Source organism: Coregonus clupeaformis, chromosome 8, assembly GCF_020615455.1.
Source record: "Coregonus clupeaformis isolate EN_2021a chromosome 8, ASM2061545v1, whole genome shotgun sequence".
Lineage (NCBI taxonomy): Eukaryota > Metazoa > Chordata > Actinopteri > Salmoniformes > Salmonidae > Coregonus > Coregonus clupeaformis.
This window is the reverse complement of record NC_059199.1, coordinates 34,215,205-34,237,058: the sequence shown is the minus strand read 5'-3', so window position 1 is coordinate 34,237,058 and position 21,854 is coordinate 34,215,205. Positions and strand designations below refer to the sequence as shown.

Below are 21,854 nucleotides of genomic sequence, written 5' to 3'. Positions count from 1 at the left end.
ATACTTAAGTATCGAAAGTATATGTAATTGCTAAAATATGCTTAAGTATCAAAAGTAAAAGTATAAATCATTTCAAATTCCTTATATAAAGCAAACCAGACTGCATCATTTTCTTATATTAATTTATGGATAGCCAGGGGTACACTCAAACACTCAGACGTCATTACAAATTAAGTATGTGTGTTTAGTGAATCTGCCAGATCAGAGGTAGTAGGGATGACCAGGGATGTTCTCATGATAAGTGTGTGAATTGGACCATTTTCCTGTCCTGCTAAGCATAAAAATGTAACGAGTACTTTTGGGTGTCAGGGTAAATGTATGGAGAAAAAAGTACATGATTTTCTTTAGGAATGTAGTGAAATAAAAGTCAAAAATATAAATAGTAAAGCACAGATACCCCCCAAAACTACTTAAGTAGTCCTTTTTAAAGTATTTTTACTTAAGTACTTTACACCATTGCTCCCCTTCATAGCCACCTTTCATTGAGGATACACACATATGCGGAAGAGTTTAGAAATCTGCCACACCCCCTTTGTTTTGACAGAGGAGAAAAACAGGCACACGTTTAAAAACAAATGCTACTTATTGTTTTATCTATAAAATGTCTTGCATTACTAACTTAATTTGTTTTGAGCACTTTACACATTTATTTTGGGATCCACACACTCTAAACGTCATTTGCCTAATGACTTGTGAGTGGAGAAGGACGGTCTCATTTCAAGCATGTGCATTTCCATCCACGTTTACTCTCCCCGCAGACTCTCCTTGATTAACTTTGACCTTTTTCTAAAGGAGGCGAGAGAGGACGGGGGAGAGGACACAGGAGGTGAGCAAATCTAATTGATAAAAGGCCAGAGAATAGGACACATTTTTCCCAATGTTAGACAAGCCTCCTCTGGTGTTGGCATCAGGTACTACAGTAACTCCAATCAGATTTTTTCAACCCAAAGCTTTATTATGATTGCTTTCATAAATGTGTTAAAAAAGTTAAATTAGCATAATACTATTTTGAAGCACTTGGTAAGTTTTCAAATGACACCAACTCTGTATATTTGAATTATTCAAACGTTCAAATTATATTCCTCATTGACTTTAAATTATGATTTTGTTGAATTTCTACAAAATATGAAATACTACATTTCATCACATTTTTATTGAATCTTTACAAGGAATGACATCCCATATCCCACTAGAAAGGCTTTCTAAGATACTTTCTTTTACCTTTGAAAAATACCTCCGTTAACTTGACGATGACATCACTTTTAGAGACACCTTTGACGGGAAGATCTGGATGAATCCAGGTTCACTGGCGTCTTTACATTTTCCAATAGAGAAGTATGGGAAGAGTCTTTCATTGAATGTGTCTTTGTGAGTGTAGATTTGGGACATGTCACGGGGGTCATAGAAGGACAATTCCCCTCCGCTGTAGTCGAGTTGCACCATAATCCTTTGGGCTCTCCTCTTCAGAGCAAGAAGCTTAGCCTCTGGATCTGTATACTCAATATTTTCCAAACCTAGAGCCCAGATTCCATATTTCGGTTTTGCGAATGTCCTATCTTTTCTGTTGATTGACTCTTTAGCCACACCCAAATTCCAGCTGGGGTGGTTCCCCACCTCTACCTCCCAGCTGTGCTTTCCTGAGGTGAACCCTTCAGAACCCAAAACATTTGCGTTAAACGTGCATCGGTCCGGATTATCTGGCAGCTTCTGCTGCATGCCTGTGTTTCACACACTGATCATCAGACAAAGTGAGAAAGATGGGAGAAGTGTTGGGTTCCAGAATCACAGGAGCTTAAAGATAAGGAAATACTATGTCTATACAATGTATAACTTTTCTTTGGTATAGCTACATCATGAAAACGGACTATAAAGACAAGTTGTGACACAAATACAATTTTCTGTTAAACCTACTCTATCATCGACAATACATCATATTAATCACAAACATATTCTATTTTCAGTGTTACTCACTGTGGTTAACAATCACCAGCATCTTCTTCCAGAGTCTAAATTTGAGATTACCCAGGTGTTTGGCCACATCTATGAGCACTCCCGATAGAATCTTTGGATCCTGTGGTGTGCACTGCAGCTGGGCCCTACAACTATAAAGCATAATAATGGGTGAGTGTTCTTCTTACCTTGTAAGGAGTCAATGGACAAGGAAAGAGTCCTAACCTCTAATGTTAGCATTTTAACCAAAAAACAATGGAAATCAATAAACCCGATATCAACATGTTTTAAATCAATGCCCAAATAATCTCAGAGATATTTCAAACCAAGTCATTGAGCTACACAATCCTCTCAGAAAGTTTAGTTATGATTGGTTTGTTTATAATTGCGCTTACTGTCTATAAGGTTTTTGATAAAATTAGGAGTAGCTCTTATCAATTAAGAGTATGCTTTGATTTATTGCTAATCCAATATGGCCACTTGATTTCGTATTTCTGCTCAATCATTGCATGCATTCATGATGTACATTGGTGTGTTCCAGTGCAATTGTACTCGGGTTGAGCTTGGCACCAAGCTTCATCCAGCAATTCATGAACACCATCCATTAAAATATTGAGATGGGATTTTTAGGCCATATCGTTTATGTGTAAGAAGAGTCAGTTATCTATATCAGTAACAAACAGATACTGTATGATATTGGGAAATAAAAGATGTTGGACATACCTCATTTGGATGCTTTTGTAGCTCTAGCAAGATAAGACAGAGAAAAACACAATTTTAATGATATTATGCTATAATATAGTCAAGAACACATTGGAAAATCCTATGGAGAAAACAACCGATTATACCTTAGACAAGGAAACAAATCTGAAGCCATCATCATAATGGATCCTATCCCAACAGCTGCAGTAATGTCCCTCTATTCTAATCAGCACCAGCTCCTTGGGGGTATTGGTCACCCACAATCATACTGATTGCACTGCATATTGTTGTGGTGATCAGATTATCTAATCCTTACCCTCAAACTGAACTGAAAGCATTGCATGTCCGTTTCCTAACTAACAGATGCCACATGCAATGTTTGTAGTCTAGTTTTGGGATTACTGTGTACATACCTTCAGAAAGCGCAAATCCTGCTTCTTTAAGCCTTGTTCCAAAGTAGTGATACTCTTTGTAAGAGGTGAGATTTGGTCTTGAATGATCTTCATTTCTGTGGTCCTCTTCCTTCCTCAGTTCACCTAGTCTGGCCTTCTCTTCATCTCTCAGAAATGGGTGGAGCTTCTTAAACTCCTCCTTTATCTGCCACTCAGTGTCCACCAATTGTGTCTATGAAAATGAAGCATCTTAATTAACGAAAATACCTGGTTGGGGCTGGAAATATCATGATTTTGGTAGGAAAATAGAATAATCCATAGAACATTTTAGAACAATTAATAGAAAACACAATAAATGAACCAATTTAAAAAGCACAAAGCTAAAAAGTCTGTTCAATTTATTTCAGATAAAGGACTATATTTGTATTTTATTTTTGGGCTTCCATTGCCAATACACTTACCTTTCTTTGTGTGTTGAGCAATATGCTTCTATTTCCTCTCTGTCTCAGTACATATCTTCAGCTTGTCCTGCAGAGGCTTTAGGTCCAGCTTCAGCTTTTCCTGAATGACATTGTATGGGTTGTTAATATAGCCATATATCGTTTCGTACAACTACATTCACAAAACTACATTCACATTCACTGGTCACTTCATATACTGTTTATATACTGTTTCTTACTCAATATGTACAGTATGTACTGTATTTTTGACATAGCTCATCCTAATATATAGTGCCTTCGAAAGTATTCACACTCCTTGACTTTTTCCACATTTTGTTGTGTTTCAGCCTCAATTTAAAATAGATTAAATTGAGATTTTGGTGTCACTGGCCTACACACAATACCCCCCCCTAATATACAGTGCCTTCGAAAGTATTCACACTCCTTGACTTTTTCCACATTTTGTTGTGTTTCAGCCTCAATTTAAAATAGATTAAATTGAGATTTTGGTGTCACTGGCCTACACACAATACCCCCCTAATATACAGTGCCTTCGAAAGTATTCACACTCCTTGACTTTTTCCACATTTTGTTGTGTTTCAGCCTCAATTTAAAATAGATTAAATTGAGATTTTGGGTGTCACTGGCCTACACACAATACCCCCCAACGGCGGGTGGTCACTCACTCCTGGCAAGCTCGCTAGCGTCGACCCACTGTGCCGCCCAACCAAATTATCTAAAGGTAAGCAGACGCCTGTTATATCTAAAGTCTGTAATTTGAATAAAGCACTGTGTGGTTGTTGACTCATTCTGACACGTAAGTGGCACCTCACTCACAGTATGCTGTTAATTTAAGAGACGAAACCTACATTGGGGTATATATTGATTTATTACTGAATTATTAATTGACAAACCTGTTGGAAACTGACACAGACCACCTAGGTGATAGTTAGAAATTCCTAGGTGTGAATATGTATATGTTGACTTGGTGATAGGATTCAGGGCAAATCCAAGTATAAAGCCAATGGTTATATGAGTAAAGGCCTGTAATTGAGTGACAGGACGGTAAACGAGAAGTTTGTCCTGGATATTTAGTCCTGTGTAGCTCAGTTGGTAGAGCATGGCGTTTGCAACGCCAGGGTTGTGGGTTCGATTCCCACGGGGGGCCAGTATGAAAAAAAAATTATGCAGTCGCTCTGGATAAGAGCGTCTGCTAAATGACGTAAATATAATGTTGATTGTGGGATGGTAAACAAGAAGTTTGTCCCTGTGTGATAATTATTGAATGTGTTGTGTTATTTATTACTTTACTATTACTGTTGATTAATGGCTGGATGGTGGGCTGAAAATTCTGGATTATCTAGACACCTGTTTGAAGAAAGGGCGTTTTCATTTGTGGAGTGGACTTTTAGTAACAACGGACACCAGGCTAGGTGTGCTGCATTAAACCTTGATTTATATGCTAAAACTGTTATAGAAACTAACGACTTTAGATATAGGTTGTCCTTGTCTGTATTGAGTGGAACCTCTTTTGAAACTGTTTTAGGGCCATTTCCAAACGAGAATTTGCCTGAAGAAGTTAGAATAATAATTCAGACTAAACCTATTACTGTAATACTGTTAAGTTATCTGTTCGCTTAGACTGCATTCAGTTTAAAGTAATTTACCACACTGTTTGTACGAGGATGGTGAGACATAAAACATAAAGCATTATACTGTTGTATACACTGTATTTCCACCTCACTGTTTTCTTACCCCAAACTATTCATAGAGGTAGTAGTAGGTTGATAGCGTTAGGCACCAACTGATATAGGAAATACTTTTGCATTTTAGCCCACATTACACGTAGGACGACCCCAACAAAAACTAGCAATCATGGCAGACAACTCAACAGTTCCCTCTCACATGCCCTCGGGACCCACACCAATGAAGCCTGTTACTCCTGTTGAGTACCTAGCCCAACAATACCCAGCACTCCAAAAATATCTTGTATGGGTTTTTAAGAAATGGCATGAATGGACAATTAGTCACAGGGAATTTTGGTTCCCCAAAGATGGGTCTTTTGACAAGAATCCATTTAACATCGTCCATGATATAGTGGAGAAGAGAAAACAAGACAAGAAAAAGGCAGAGAAAAAACCACACTGGTATCTGTAACTGTCTTACAACTACTCCGGTCAGAGGGAACCGTGTTTTGGGCACGATCCAGGATAAACCATCTACAGACTGTAGTCAAAATAGAATAAGTAAAATAGGAGAAGAATATCCCGCCAACAGCACCACTTCCACCTCCCCCATATGATGATTGTTCCAGCTACAAGGGAGGTGCATTCCCTCTGAGACAGGTTGGCTTCGAACCAGAACCAAAAGTAAAAAAGTAATCATTAGAGCACCCTGGAAGAAACCGAAGAGGGAGAAGAGAGTTCCACAAACCCCGGGTCAGGGCCCTCTGTGGCAACCAGACTATCAGCTGAACTGAGTAAACTAAGCCTAGATGCCAGAACTAAACCACTCCCAGCTACCAAGCCAAAGTATCCATATGTAAGGACAGGGTGGTCGGTGATGGGAGAACAACAAGAGGACCGAAGAAGAGAAGAAGAAAGGAGGGAGGGGCTGAAAGAAAGCGAAGCAAGGTGGCAGAGAAATAAAGAAATGTTTGAGAAAGAGGATGAAAGACGCAGGGAAAAGAGAGAGGGGATGCAAGACAAAGGGATAGAGAGAGAGAGGATGAAGAGGAAAGACGGAGAAGAGAAAGCGAATACAAGATAAGATGGGATGATATGGAAGACAGAATAGCAGCTGAAGAGCTGGCACTCCGACATAAATACTACGATGATGTGGAGAGAATGAAGAAACAAGAAGAAATGAGACTGGTGAAAGGTATGATAACACCCTAACCACTGAATAACTATTCTATGACAGAACCTGCAGAAACCTACCAGAAGCGGTACAACTGAAACTGAAAGAAGTGGTTGGCTGGGACCGCAAAGATGTCCCTGAGAAAGAAGACTACATGAGACACCACTGCAAATTCTGGAAGAAGACAAAGGCAGAGGAGAAATCAAAGAAAACAGGCCTGCAAACTCAACTGCAGAAGGCCCAACTGGCCGCACTGGAGAAAAGTAACAAACCAGACACAATGATGCTGCGCACCCCAGCACCTGCTCCAGCCCCGACACCTGTTCCACAGCCATGGCCTCCTGCAGCCCCTCCAGCCCAACAGGTACAGTTTCCACCACAGCCTTATGGTAATCCACAGCCATTCCAGCCCCATCAAACCTACCAGAGGAGGCACATAGGTGAGCCTATAGTCTGCTGGGGATGTGGTATATCTGGACATATGAGACACCAGTGCCTCACTGCTGTGGACCAGGGACGTTGGGCACCACAGCCAGGCTTCAGAAGAGGCCGAGATGGAACTGGCTAAGGACCCCACATGTGTGTACTGAACTAATCGAACTTGATGCAAAAGCAAGACCTGACCTATTTGTTGAACCTCTTGAGTTGGCTGACATGACACTTTTCTTAGATGGGTCGGCTTACGTTGATCAGACGACAGGAAGGAAACATGCAGGTTTTGCTGTAACAACTATAGTTAAATCACTACACATAGAGCAGTCCCTCCCTGATCATTTCTCTGCACAAAAAGCAGAGTTGCTAGCTCTCACCACAGCCTGTGAGGCTGCTGAAGGAAAAACAGTCAACATTTATTCAGACTCTGCCTACGCAGTTGGTGTATGTTTATCATGGGCAGGTGTTTGGAAGGCTAGAGGTTTCACCAATGCATCAGGGACTCCTATTAAGAACAAATAATTTGTTTTGGCTCTTATTTCGGCTATGAAATTTCCTGCTAAATTGGCCATTCTTAAAGTCCAGGCCCATACAGGTAACCAAGATGAGGCCAGTAAAGGAAATGACCTTGCTGACATTACTGCTAAAGCTGATGCTGCAAGGAGTCACACCCATGCTGTGTATCTGGCTTCTGCTGTGGCCTCCCCTGTTGTTGATTTGCAACAACAACAGGCGACTGACCACATGTCTCACTCCCTTTGGGAGGCCAGAGGTTGCTCCCGGGGCCCTGAAGGCCTCTGGAGACAACACCTTTCAGGTAAACCTGTGTTGCCAACACAGCTTATCCTGTCAGTTTGCCGAATGCCACATGGGATGTGTCATTCGTCAAGAGAGGATATGGTAACCAAGATTTCACAAGATTGGTTTTGCCCAAATGTAACAGAACATGTGAAACAACACATTTTTAAATGCGTCACGTGCATACAATACAACATTGCCAAGGGGACACCACTTAAACCTGGTCATTTCCCCTCACCTAGTGGCCCATTTACACACATTGAAATGGATTTTATTGATATGACTGAAAGAAAGGAGAGAAAGCGCTATTGTTTAGTAATAATTGACCGATTCACAAGATGGGTAGAGGCATTTCCTACTACCCACTGTGATGCTAAAACAGTAGCTAAAATTCTGGTAAGGGAACTATTCCCTAGATTCGTAATCCCAGAAATCTTGTCTGCAGACAGTACCTCAGTGCTGATGAAAATGCGAAGCAGCCCCAGAGGCACTGAGTATAGCCCTCATGAGATGTTAACAGGCCGTCCCATGAATGTAACATCTCATAGGCCCATGACTGACAAACAGACTGACTTGCCTAGACTGGAAGATGACCTGTTAGGATATATGAGGGAACTAACCTGTTAGGTCTCTATATTCTCACTTTAGGAAAGCCCAGGAGGTGCCAGACGGAGAGGAAAGAGATGAAATCCCTGTCCAAATCGGTGACTGGGTGAAACTGAAGGTTTCTGTTACTGTTAAAGGTTTCACCAACTCTCCCTTGATGTACAGAACTTAAAAGCTGTGGTAGCTCAGCAGGAAATGGCTTTAGACTATCTCTTGGCATACCAGGGGGATATTGCTCGGCATTGGGGTTAACCGTTAGTGGACAGTGTGTAATACTGCTCCCTGATTCATCTGACAACATGACTGAAATAATTAATGAAATAAGCAATTTGGTTGATACAGTAGCCCCAAGCAAAAATGATTGGTTCTCTTCCTGGTTGACTTCCACCTTTGGGGAATGGGGAACCAAACTGCTCACCTGGCTGTTACCAATCCTTCTGCCCCTGTTTTTACTCCTTATTGGTGTTTGTGTTTTGTGTTGTATGGGAAAATGTATAATTAACAAATTTGTCCCTGGCCTTATGGTCCTCCACATAGATCAACAGGTTGAGTTGAATTACTATGCTGAGACCTCTGGGCCTGTTTTGGTCACTTCTGCCCACCTCTATGGGGACTCGGATGAATGGTTGTAAGTCAACTGATATTTATATGGAAGGATGTTTTCACTGGATGGTTTTAAAATTCCTAGATTTTGTTGAGACTTAGAAGTCTCAAAGAGGGGAATGATGGGGAATATATTATATATTATGCGCATTTGCTTACATTATTAAAAACTATGGAGGTCTTGACAGCAGAAAGTTCTCAGAAACCTGCAACCACAATTGCCACATTGTCTTTAGACATGTCTCGTTTTATTGTCTGACACCTCACCCCCTGAAACTAAGTTCAGGGTCAGGGGTAAACATCACGCTATGGGAAGAGAGTGCTAGTATAAAAAGCAGAGATTGTTTTAGACACTTTGCAGAACTTTTGAAGAGCTACATTTTGCTATTGTCTCTGTATTAACTACTGTCTGCAATTGCATTACTAAAGGTTTTTTCATATATTTGGAATTGGTTGTCGGTGTCATTTTCTGATCTATAGTCTATTTTAATAACAACAAACCAGCACTGTGCAAAGAACCACCAACAGAATGACTACCTGTGTACCCCACACATACAATTATCTGTAAGGCCCCTTAGTCGAGCAGTGAATTTCAAACACAGATTCAAACACAAAGACCAGGGAGGTTTTACAATGCCTCGCAAAGAAGGGCACCTTGAAAATCCCTTTGAGCATGGTGAAGTTATTATTTACACTTTGGATGGTGTATCAATGCACCCAGTTACTACCGAAGAGGAAGAAAACCTCTCAGGGTTTTCACCATGAGGACAATGGTGACTTTTAAACAGTTAAAGAGTTTAATCGCTGTGATTGGTGAAAAGTGAGGATGGATCAACAACATTGTAGTTACTCCACAATACTAACCTAAATGACAGAGTGAAAAGAAGGAAGCCTGTACAGAATTCAAATATACAAATATTCCAAAACATGCATCCTGTTTGCAATAAGGCACTAAATTAAAACTGCAAAAAATGTGGCAAAGAAATTAACTTTATGTCCTGAATACATTTGCGTTATGTTTGGGGCAAATCCAACACAACACATCAATGAGTACCACTCTTCATATTTTAAAGCATGATGGTGGGTGCATCATTACATTTACATTTTAGTCATTTAGCAGACGCTCTTATCCAGAGTGACTTACAGTTAGTGAATGCATACATTATTATTTCTTTTTTTCAAAAAAAATACAAATCATACCCCCCCGTGGGAATCGAACCCACAACCCTGCCGTTGCAAGCGCCATGCTCTACCAACTGAGCTACACGGGGCCCATGTTATGGGTATGCTTGTCATCGGCAGGGACTAGGGTTTTTTTTTGGATAAAAATAAACAGAATAAATAAATAAGCACAGGCTAAATCTTAGAGGAAAACCTGGTTTAGGCTGCTTTCCAACATTCACTGGGACACAAATTCACCTTTCAGCAGGACAATAACCTAAAATTCAAGGCCAAATACACACTGGAGTTGCTTACCAAGACAACATTGAATATTCCTGAGTGGCCTAGTTACAGATTTGACTTAAATCAGCTTGAAAATCTATGGCAATACTTTAAAATGGATGTCTAGCAATGATTAACAACCAACTTGCTCTTAGAGACTTACCCAGAAAGACTCACAGCTGTTATCGCTGCCAAAGATTATTCTAACATGTATTGACTCAGGGGTGTGAATACATAACAAAACAAAATATGGAATAAGTTAAGGGGTATGAATTCTTTCTGAAGGCACCGTAGTTCACAACTGCTAATGCATCCTATGCATCCAAATGAAAACTGCTGTCAATAGAAATGCATGTGGCTCATATATTTCCTGTTACCTTTATTCTATCCTCTGTGTGTTTGTGTATTCCAGGAAGTACTGCCCTCATTTGCACTCTCCTGTCCTCTGTAGTCTTATTTTTTTAAATTCAAGATTGTTTTATAGCTGTCATAATCTAATTGGCCTTTTTCAAATTACCTTGTGACATAGCTATTTCTTCTTCCTTATCTGACATGTACATGTTGTCCACTAAGACCATTAATTCCTGAGCACAAGCACATACTGCACATGACAAATTAGTGCATAAAGTATTATCCTTCATGATTTGTTGATTCAATGTACAGAATCGCCACCATCATGTACAGCGTGGTAATAAGTCTTAGAACACTGTATGCAAAAGCATGTGTTAAACAGGCTCCAAGTTGTTGCTGTACAGGCATGGCTTCTGATTTAATTCAAATAGCCGTGCCAATTTCAAATTTCAAAGCTTTTACAGTAAAATACCCAAGATGTCTCAAACCTGGTGTTCTGAAATGCGTCATAACTCGGGTTAGGCTTGCTTGCAACTGGTTCATGTGGAAGATGCCCAATACATACATTATTCAGTTCAAATAACCTTTCACCTGTAATGGAACTTTTTTGTGGGTATGATTGCATCCATTTAGTTCTCTAGGGTGTTTGTCATCTGTTTCCAGTAGGTGGCAGTATGTTACAGCTGCTCTGTGTTCTTGAATGTGCAACCCTCGGCCAAACTGCCCTGTTTTCCAACAGAATGATGAACAGTCCTCGCCAATGACTGATGAGTTATTCAAAGAGAACCCCATTCTGACAAAAACAAGCACACAATGTACCTTCCATTCTGCCATCCACCACAACCCCAAAGCGTTTTTGAAATTGACACATTTTAAGCTCTTTCAGTTTATTCTGCACGCATACATTAGCTTCGGATAAAAACATCTGCTAAATGGCATGTATTGTTATTATGATAAATTAATGTTAAACAAGCGCAGGTGGTAATTTACACAATATTAATTATACTGAGGTGTTGTTTATACTTTATCTTTTTCCAGTGCTCTGTATTGAAAAAACTGGATAAATGAAAAACAGTGACATTAATGACATTAATTAAAAGTTGTGCTCTATTACATTTTTGTTGCCATCTGTAAACTGATTTCTACAAATTGCAAGTCCAAATCGACAAGACCACAAGAGCTAGCTGTGTTTTTCTTCTGCACGTTGTCTGTCCCACTGCCGACTATCTGTCCTCAGATTTTCAGGGACATGCAAATGCGAATCAGGGCTTGTTAAATCTGATATTAGCATTTTAGAGGTGGAAGGTATAGGGTCTTTCTGACGGTCATGGGTCTGTACCACTTCCATATCACCAACCCCTCTGTCAAGGGGTGCTGAAGGTGGGTGTGGTGCATGAATCAAGCGCAGGACGCAGAAGCTCAGTCCAAAAGACTTTAGTGCAATAATCACGTAGAAAATAAGCACAATAAGCCCGAAGGCGAAATCACGGCGCACACAGGCGTCAAACAAACGGCGCACTAACATGTGCGAAAACCCTCTCCAAAACACTGGAGGGAAGTACGTAGCTCCAACACGAAAACAGATTAGCAATCACACACAAAGACAAACACAACCAACGAGAACTAAATACGACACTAACGAGGACTAACAAGACACAGGTGTACAACATAAAGACAAAACCAAACGAACATGAAACATCGATCGGTGGCAGCTAGTACTCCGGGGACGACGACCGCCGAAGCCTGCCCGAACCAGGAGGAGGAGCAGCCTCGGCCGAAACCGTGACACCCTCAATATTTTTCACTGGCTCGCCACACACTCTGGGGACTGGGGGGACGGGGACTGGAGGGGACAAGTTTCAACATGTTGAATTGGAAAAGGTGGTCCCTGAACACACTGCAGGGACAGCAGGCACTGGTTGGCCACTGGCCGTTTTACCTTTAGAAGTTAAACTTATAAATGTGAAAGTGAAATTTAAGACTCCAAAGGACTCCCAATAGTGTACAACTGCAGCCCGCAATTCGGGGCGTTTCTGCATGTGGGCATTCCTGCACCGTTCCTTTAGGAAAGTACCTGGAATGTAGTCAACTTCCTTTTCATTTTTAATCTGGTTGTTTGCCTCAACGGAGAGACATACAGTCCATCTGGATCATTTGCAGGTAAGTTGGTCAAGGACCTGATTCCCCTCTGTGTGTTATTGCGTAGTGTGCCTGTTGGACTGTTAAACATATAGCTAGCTGACATTAAAAGCACAATCCTTAATTCGTTTTTCAGCCAAATGGTGACCTGTCTGTCTTTTTGCTATAAAGCTGAAGGGTGGGGCTGGAGTTTAGTACATTCTTAGATAGAGCTACGGATGGTAGACCATGAGGTAAACATTATATTAAAATAGTATTTTGAAACTATACATTATTTGTTTAGAAATAAAAAAAAATGCAAATATTAAAACAACCTTATGGGTTATGATGATGGATTAAGACAGTTGTACTGAGCTCATGAGGCATTTCTAAGTTATATGATTTAAGAATAAGTGGGTATATTGAAATGTCCATTGGATAGCTTTAAATAATATAATAATACTTGAATTTAACCATTTAGGCAAGCTTCAGGTTGTCTATAAGACATCTTGGAAAGTACATTCTGGAACCGAAAGTAACAGCTGGAACAAACCTCAAGCTTGCCACGAGACCTTGCTAATTAAATAGGTGTACAGAGTAGAGGGTGAGTGACATTTTCCAATCTACTTAGGAGTATAGTGGCTCCTAACCACACATAATGTTAAAAAATATATTTCAGTGTACAATCTTGTTTTACATTTTGAAACAATGTCACACCAATCTCAACATCTTAAGTCTGGTTCTGCTGTCACTTTTCCTGGCCATGTGGCTTGACCACAAAGGAAAGCCCCTGCGACTGGTTTTATGTCTTAACCAGGGCAGAGCTGGCTTTCCTGTATGGTCAAGCCACATGGCCAGGAAAGGCGACAGCAAGAACCAGATTTAGGATTTTTATGTTTTTCTTTTAACCTTGCACATTATTTATTTATGTATTTCCTATCAGGTCTCTTTCCTACCAAACCTCCTGGGTGTCATCATGAGTGTGGTAACATCCAGTCTATCTGGTGATCAGGAGAAGAAGCTGTTGTCTCTGTTCGGCCATGTCAGACTCAGTCTGCTCTACAAAGCCAGTGTCCAAGGTTACACAGCTGCAGCCTTTCACGCACGCTGCGACAGCCAGGGACCCACTGTAGTCGCTGCCTACAACAAGGCTGGCTTCCTGTTCGGAGCCTACACAAGCAAAGACTACACTCAGAATGGACAGCCTATTAATGACGACAAAGCCTTCCTCTACAGCATCAATGACGAAAGAAAAAAGGCACTGCGTGTGTCTAGTGCCAATGGCCAGTATGGTTTCACAAATGGAAACACTGGCCCGAATTTTGGTGCCTTGGTGTTTCTGTTCAATAACACAGCTACAGTCCAATATAACGCAGGGATCAGCTACAACTTTGAAGCAGCAGATATGCATGGCGACGACCTGCAGTTGACTGAATGTGAGGTGTACCGAGTGGAGGGTGAGTGACATTTACTAACCTACTCAGGAGTATGGTGGCTACTAACCGAAGGAGATATTTCAGTGCACAATCTTGTTTTACATTTTGAAACAATGTCACACTGTGTTTTAAAGGTGCTACACAGGATTTGTAGTTTATTTTTGCATTGTAATTTTAAAAAAATGTCCATAATATATCTGTAGTAATAGTGGAATGATAGTGCTTCACAGTATTACTTACCCGCCAGTGTTGTGATTGGCTGTGATATTCGCCTATTGATTTCTCCCACCCGAGCCGCATCTGTTGTCAAAATGGGAAGGCTGTTTTCACTTTGTGGCTGTATTATCTAGTGGAAACCGCTCTGTCATTTCCTGGTTGCTAAAATTCTACACTGTTCGCTCCATTTCAGTGAGAAAACAAGCACTGAGTAGTGTAGGGAATCATTGTACCATCTAAATCACTGTGAAATATATTTTCAATAACAATAAATATCGTTTTTAGAGCTGTTTAAAGCTGGTGGACCAAAACCGAAGGTAAAAGGCTCAAGCGCGAGTCTATGCAATGTTACGGGAAATGGGATGCGGGGAAGGGGGAGATTTGTTTTGAATGAAGCCTAGTGCTGTTGCAATTCACCTAGCACTAGGCTGCATTCCAAACACATCTCTCTGTGAAACAGTATCATTCCACTATTACCGCAGATATATTATGGACATTTTCTGAAATTACAAAACAATTAAATAAATAATCCTACCTTTTAAAAAAGATAAATAAAACTCATTTCTCCCCATCCAGACGTGGGAGGTCGTTTGACGAAGCCTTGGAGAAACATGCAGTGGACCGCTGAGTATGTAATGCTGACTTTAAGCATAACTGTAAACACACACACACACATTACATTGTGCTTAACTATCCCTGCACCTTCCTGACTTTCCAGGAGGAAACGGCAGTTGAAGGAGAAAATCCAGAACTATAAGTCTGATGTCAAGTCAGTGAGTCAGGTCCGGGTTCTCCTCGTGGGTCCTGTTGGGGCTGGCAAGTCCAGCTTCTTCAACTCTGTCAACTCTGTCTTCAGAGGAAACATGACCAGTCAGGCCATCTGTGGCAGCGCAGGCACCAGCCTGACCACCCAGGTACTGTGTGTGTGTGTGTGCGTCTCCGTTTGTGGGTGTGTGCATGGGTGGGTGCTTTCTTATGTCAGTTTGACCAGGTACCACATCTAATGTATGTGTTGATCGTGAATGTGTGTGTTGGTCCAGTGCCATTGGCGTGTATTAATGGATGCCAAGGGAAGCCAGGCTTGTCCAAAAAATTGACGAATGAAAAAAACAACAAACAAACATACAAATTAATATTTAGTCTCTGTGTTTCATAAATGTCCTTCAATTCGCAAGAGGCTGAATGTATCCCACCAGAGAAAGCATCAGAGCTAGCTAAAATCGTCCCTTTCCTAAATTAGCCATGGATGGAGATAGGGATTTGGACTTGTGGTTTTACTTAATTCTCCCTACTGGCCAATGATTATAACGGCGATTCTGATCCAACCATAAATTCATACATTGGCCTGAGAGGATGGAAGTTCAATATGTACCTAGCTGTAGTAGGCTAATGATGTTAACTAGCTGGCCTGGCACATTGTTGCCCATGAAAGGAAGTTAGGCTAGCGAGCAAGCATTTTAGCCTGGTAGCCTAGGACAACAAAAACCAAACGTGTGTACTGTATGACAGAGTCATATACCGTTTAGGCAACATGAAAGAGGAGGATGGCACTGCCATTTCTCTGCAAGTAGGGTGAGTCAACATGTTTTTTCTACTTGCACGCACACACACAGAAATCAGTAGGCTACGATGGACAGCCACATCATATTTAGCTTATGTTGATTGGACTAAATCTTTTTTGGTATCTTTTAATTGTCACTGTGTTAGACTAAGCATAGGTGATTAGATTATGTTGAAGTTAAAATGGTGATGGAATAGTGGAGGTGGCGCCTGTTTTCTTTGCGACTTGCGGTAACTCTCCATGGTTCTAAATCAATAGTTGTTTAGTAGTCCAAAAATGTTGGAAACATTAACTTACTTAACCATGCTCTAGATCATGTAACTGTTTGTTACATGCAATATGTTTTGTGGACTTCACCAGACAGATGTTGTTCTCCAGTTTTGTGATGAAACAAAGTGATGAATTTATTCTGCCACTGTGTCTTCTTATTGTCTGCCTTAGGCATATATATCACGGTGTCAAGACATATGAACTAACAGGTTATAGAGCAAACAATGCAATTATCACAACACATAGGTTGAATTATGGCTTTTTTTTCCTGACTTGGCTTCCCCGGTGATTTTACCCATACACCACTATTGCCAACCACCCAGGTGCGTGCTGACTGTCTTATCTTTCCCTAGTTCCGTACCTTCACCATCAAGTCGGGGAAGAGTGGTGAGCCTATACCCCTGATCCTGTGTGACACCATGGGAATGGAGGAGGCATCAGGAGCTGGCTTGGACATGGAGGACATAGTCAGCATTTACAAAGGTCATGTTCAGGACCGCTACCAGGTATGCAGACTGGGCTGGAGGCACAATGCAAACTAGCAGTAGGAGGAGAGAATACAGCATTGATCAAATCTAACAAAACAAAAACCAACCTCCATGTTTGTCATTTATAGTTTAATCCCATGACACCCTTGAGTGAAGATGTACCTGGGTATCGTAAGCATGTCAGTTTGAAGGATCAGATCCACTGTGTAGTGTACGTGGTGGACGCCTGCAGAGTCTCTCTGATGTCTGCCAAAATTGTGGAGAAGTTTGCCGCCATTCGCAAGAAGACCAATCAGATAGGTGAGTGAATGGTGGACGATATGTTTTGAAAAGGGACAAGTCAATGTCAAATCAATGAACCTTCTTATAATTGATATATTTATACAGTCGTGGACAAAAGTTTTGAGAATGACACAAGTATTGGTCTTCACAAAGTTCGCTGCTTCAGTGTTATGAGATATTTTTATCAGATGTTACTATGGTATACTGAAGTATAATTACAAGCATTTCATAAGTGTCAAAGGCTTTTATTGACAATTACATTAAGTTTATGCAAAGAGTCAATATTTGCAGTGTAGACTCTTCTTTTTCAAGACCTCTGCAATCAGCCCTGGCATGCTGTCAATTAACTTCTGGGCCACATCCTGACTGATGGCAGCCCATTCTTGCATAATCAATGCTTGGAGTTTGTCAGAATTTGTGGGTTTTTGTTTGTCCACCCGCCTCTTGAGGATCGACCACAAGTTCTCAAAGGGATTAAGGTCTGGGGAGTTTCCTGGCCATGGACCCAAAATGTCTATGTTTTGTTCCCCGAGCCACTTAGTTATCACTTTTGCCTTATGGCAAGGTGCTCCATCATGCTGGAAAAGGCATTTGTCATCACCAAACTGTTCTTGGATGGTTGGGAGAAGTTGCTCTCGGAGGATGTGTTGTTTCCATTTTTTATTCATGGCTGTGTTTTTAGGCAAATTGTGAGTGAGCCCACTCCCTTGGCTGAGAAGCAACCCCACACATGAATGGTCTCAGGATGCTTTACTGTTGGCATGACACAGGACTGATGGTAGCGCTCACCTTGTCTTCTCCGGACAAGGTGTTTTCCGGATGCCCCAAACAATCGGAAAGAGGATTCATCAGAGAAAATGACTTTACTCCAGTCCTCAGCAGTCCAATCCCTGTACCTTTTGCAGAATATCAGTCTGTCCCTGATGTTTTTCCTGGAGAGAAGTGGCTTCCTTGCTTTCCTTCTTGACACCAGGCCATCCTCCAAAAGTCTTCGCCTCACTGTGCGTGCAGATGCACTCACACCTGCCTGCTGCCATTCCTGAGCAAGCTCTGCACTGGTGGTGCCCCGATCCCGCAGCTGAATCAAATTTAGGAGCGGTCCTGGCGCTTGCTGGACTTTCTTGGGCACCCTGACGCCTTCTTCACAACAATTGAACCTCTCTCCTTGAAGTTCTTGATGATCCGATAAATGGTTGATTTAGGTGCAATCTTACTAGCAGCAATATCCTTGCCTGTGAAGCCCTTTTTGTGCAAAGCAATGAAGACGGCATGTGTTTCCTTGCAGGTAACCATGGTTAACAGAGGAAGAACAATGATTTCAAGCACCACCCTCCTTTTAAAGCTTCCAGTCTGTTATTCTAACTCAATCAGCATGACAGAGTGCTCTCCAGCCTTGTCCTCGTCAACACTCTCACCTGTGTTAACGAGAGAATCACTGACATGATGGCAGCTGGTCCTTTTGTGGCAGGGCTGAAATGCAGTGGAAATGTTTTTTGGGGATTAAGTTCATTTTCATGGCAAAGATGGACTTTGTAATTAATTGCAATTAATCTGATCACTCTTCATGACATTCTGGAGTAAATGCAAATTGCCATCATCAAAACTGAGGCAGCAGACTTTGTGAAAATTAGTATTTGCGTCATTCTCAAAATGTTTGACCACGACTGTACATATTGTATATACTTATAAAGCAAGTCATAGAGCATTATGAAACTGTACAATAAAATAATAAGGCACAAGAGGATGTGGATATCATTAGCAAGAATGTTGTACAGTTGAAGTCGGACGTTTACATACACTTAGGTTGGAGTCATTAAAACTCGTTTTTCAACCACTCCACAATTTTCTTGTTAACAAACTATAATTTTGGCAAGTCGGTTAGGACATCTACTTTGTGCATGACACAAGTAATTTTTCCAACAATTGTTTACAGTGGGTCAGACGTTTACATACACTAAGTTGACTGTGCCTTTAAACAGCTTGGAAAATTCCAGAAAATGATGTCATGGCTTTAGAAGCTTCTGATAGGCTAACTGACATCATTTGAGTCAATTGGAGGTGTACCTGTGGATGTATTTCAAGGCCTACCTTCAAACTCAGTGGCTCTTTGCTTGACATCATGGGAAAATCAAAAGAAATCAGCCAAAACCTCAGAAAAAAATTGCAGACATGCACAAGTCTGGTTCATCCTTGGGAGCAATTTCCAAATGCCTGAAGGTACCACGTTCATCTGTACAAACAATAGTACGCAAGTATAAACACCATGGGACCACGCAGCTGTCATACCACTCAGGATGGAGACACGTTCTGTCTCCTAGAGATTAACCTACTTTGGTGCGAAAAGTGCAAATCAATCCCAGAACAACAGCAAAGGACCTTGTGAAGATGCTGGAGGAAACGGGTACAAAAGTATCTATAGCCACAGTAAAATGAGTCCTATATCGACATAACCTGAAAGGCCGCTCAGCAAGGAAGAAGCCACTGCTCCAAAACCGCCATAAAAAAGCCAGACTACAGTTTGCAACTGCACATGGGGACAAAGATCGTACTTTTTGGAGAAATGTCCTCTGGTCTGATTAAACAAAAATAGAACTGTTTGGCCATAATGACCATCATTATGTTTGGAGAACACCATCCCAACCGTGAAGCATGGGGGTGGCAGCATCACGCTGTGGGGGTGCTTTGCTGCAGGAGGGACTGGTGCACTTCACAAAATAGATGGCATCATGAGGAAGGAAAATCATGTGGATATATTGAAGCAACATCTCAAGACATCAGTCAGGAAGTTGGTTGCAAATGGGTCTTCCAAATGGACAATGACCCCATGCATACTTCCAAAGTTGTGGCAAAATGGCTTAAGGACAACAAAGTCAAGGTATTGGAGTGGCCATCACAAAGCCCTGACCTCAATCCTATAGAAAATGTGTGGGCAGAACTGAAAAAGCATGTGCGAGCAAGGAGGCCTACAAACCTGACTCAGTAAGGTCCTTTGTAGCTCAGCCCCAAGGTAGTGGGTTCGATCCCCGGGACCACCCATACACCAACAAAAAAAAAAATGCACGCATGACTGTAAGTCCCTTTGGATAAAAGTGTCTGCTAAATGTCATATTATTATTATATTATTAGTTACACCAGCTCTGTCAAAATTCACCCAACTTATTGTGGGAAACTTGTGGAAGGCTCCCAGAAACGTTTGACCCAATTTAAACAATTTAAAGGCAATGCTACCAAATACTAATTGAGTGTATGTAAACTTCTGACCCACTGGGAATGTGATGAAATAAATAAAAGCTGAAATAAATCATTCTCTCTACTATTCTGACATTTCACGTTCTTAAAATAAAGTGGTGATCCTAACTGACCTAAAGACAGGGAATTTTTACTAGGATTAAATGTCAGGAATTGTGAAAAACTGAGTTTAAATGTATTTGGCTAAGGTGAATGTAAACTTCCGACTTCAACTCTATATTGTGATTATAAGTGGCATTGTGTGCTTTTATTGCTTTTTTCTACAGTTTCATAATGCTCTATGAATATGAGGTGCTTTCAACTCCTGTTTCTAAAGAAATATAACACTTCATAACAAGGTGTTCCAAGTAAAGTGTGTATCCTATTTCAGTTGGTAACTCTGTATGGAATGCTCATATTTAAACATCCTGACATATTCATTTTCTTGTTCTGCATGTTTGTCCTAGGCATTCCCCAACTGGTGTTACTGACCAAAGTGGATGAGGCCTGCCCCCTAGTGTCAGAAGAGCTGCAGAATGTTTATTTGAGCCATTACATACAAAGGAAGGTGAGCCGTGTGACTCATTTTATTTAATTGTCATTGCCAATCTTAAATCCTATCCTGCTTAATATCTCTCACGTCTGGAGCAGATTGTTATTTATGTATATAAAAAATAAAATAAGTGGTCAACCACACTGCATTTGGTGTGTGTGTCCGTGTGTGTCTGTCTTTCAGATCCAGGAGTTGAGTGCATCCCTGGGTATTCCTGTGTCCGGTATTCTGCCAGTGAAGAACTACAGCCAGGAGCTGGAGCTGAATCAGAACACTGATATCCTGCTACTCAGTACTCTGGATCAGATGTTGAATTATGCTGACAGCTTCTTTGAAAACCAGCTTGAAAAGGAGCAGGAAGAACTCTAACCCTCTTCACAGTCCCACTATCAAGTATCAATACTCTGAAGACAAAAATAGTTTTTTGCATACCCATATTATTTTGTTAACTGTGTAAGATATCCATATTATTTTGGTACATGTTATCATGCAAGTGGACATTATCATTATTTTATGTGGATATTATAACACATTGCTCTTTCTGACTCCTATCTTTACTTAGACTACTTATTTTTGTACCTTTTCACGTGACATGACAAACACTGGCCCTAATGTTCCTTTAACATCTTAATTCAATTTGTGATAGAGCTTTGATGTGACAGTGCAAAGCAAATTCAAGGTCTAATTTCCCTTCTTTCAATCAGTAGTAACATACCTAAACAATGAATACATGTACCAATGCAAACGGACTGTTCCCCAATTGAGTTAAGGTTTAAAGGAAAAGGTGGGGCCTAGTGAATAATCTTCTGACAAAGCAACTCTACCTGTGGAATGTTCGAAGTGTGGGAAAATCATCTATTTACTGTCTCTATAAGCAAATGTCTATTGTATGCAAGTGCCCCAGAGCACAGTACAGTTGCATCACTGTAATTGTAAAGCATTGTTTATGTAGAGAGTTTTACCACAATATCGTATGTTATTAATTATATTCTTGGTAACGCTTTAGGCTTGGTGATGACAATGCACTGCATTGTTGGTTGATTGACAAATTTAGTTGTTGTCCAGAGGACGATATATTGCCTTTCTATGGCTCCTGTCACCATATTCACTGAACTTGGATAAGATG

The 21,854-nt window shown here is 40.9% G+C and overlaps 1 protein-coding gene and 1 long non-coding RNA gene across 4 annotated transcripts; one reads left to right on the top strand and one right to left on the bottom strand.

The window, feature by feature from the left end:
* Window positions 1-1,110: 1,110 nt before the first annotated feature.
* LOC123491393 lies at window positions 1,111-14,424 on the bottom strand. The gene is made up of 6 exons (XR_006661311.1): window positions 14,371-14,424; window positions 3,506-3,605; window positions 3,066-3,276; window positions 2,674-2,696; window positions 1,972-2,102; window positions 1,111-1,791 (listed from the first exon to the last, which is right to left on the bottom strand). It is a non-coding gene; the product is annotated as an uncharacterized LOC123491393 (long non-coding RNA).
* On the top strand, window positions 12,408-21,631 carry LOC123491391 (interferon-induced protein 44-like). Of its 3 annotated transcripts, XM_045221970.1 has the most exons (9): window positions 12,408-12,736; window positions 13,176-13,298; window positions 13,638-14,151; window positions 14,923-14,974; window positions 15,065-15,260; window positions 16,531-16,683; window positions 16,794-16,965; window positions 20,643-20,743; window positions 20,912-21,631. In XM_045221970.1, the coding sequence occupies exons 3-9, from the start codon at window positions 13,671-13,673 to the stop codon at window positions 21,095-21,097; spliced, it is 1,341 nt and encodes a 446-aa protein (XP_045077905.1). In that variant the 5' UTR covers window positions 12,408-12,736; window positions 13,176-13,298; window positions 13,638-13,670; the 3' UTR covers window positions 21,098-21,631. The 3 variants fall into 3 exon arrangements, with proteins under 3 accessions (XP_045077905.1, XP_045077906.1, XP_045077907.1); XM_045221971.1 differs by lacking the exon at window positions 13,176-13,298; XM_045221972.1 differs by lacking the exons at window positions 12,408-12,736; window positions 13,176-13,298; window positions 13,638-14,151 and adding an exon at window positions 14,568-14,663.
* The last annotated feature ends 223 nt before the right edge of the window (window positions 21,632-21,854 follow it).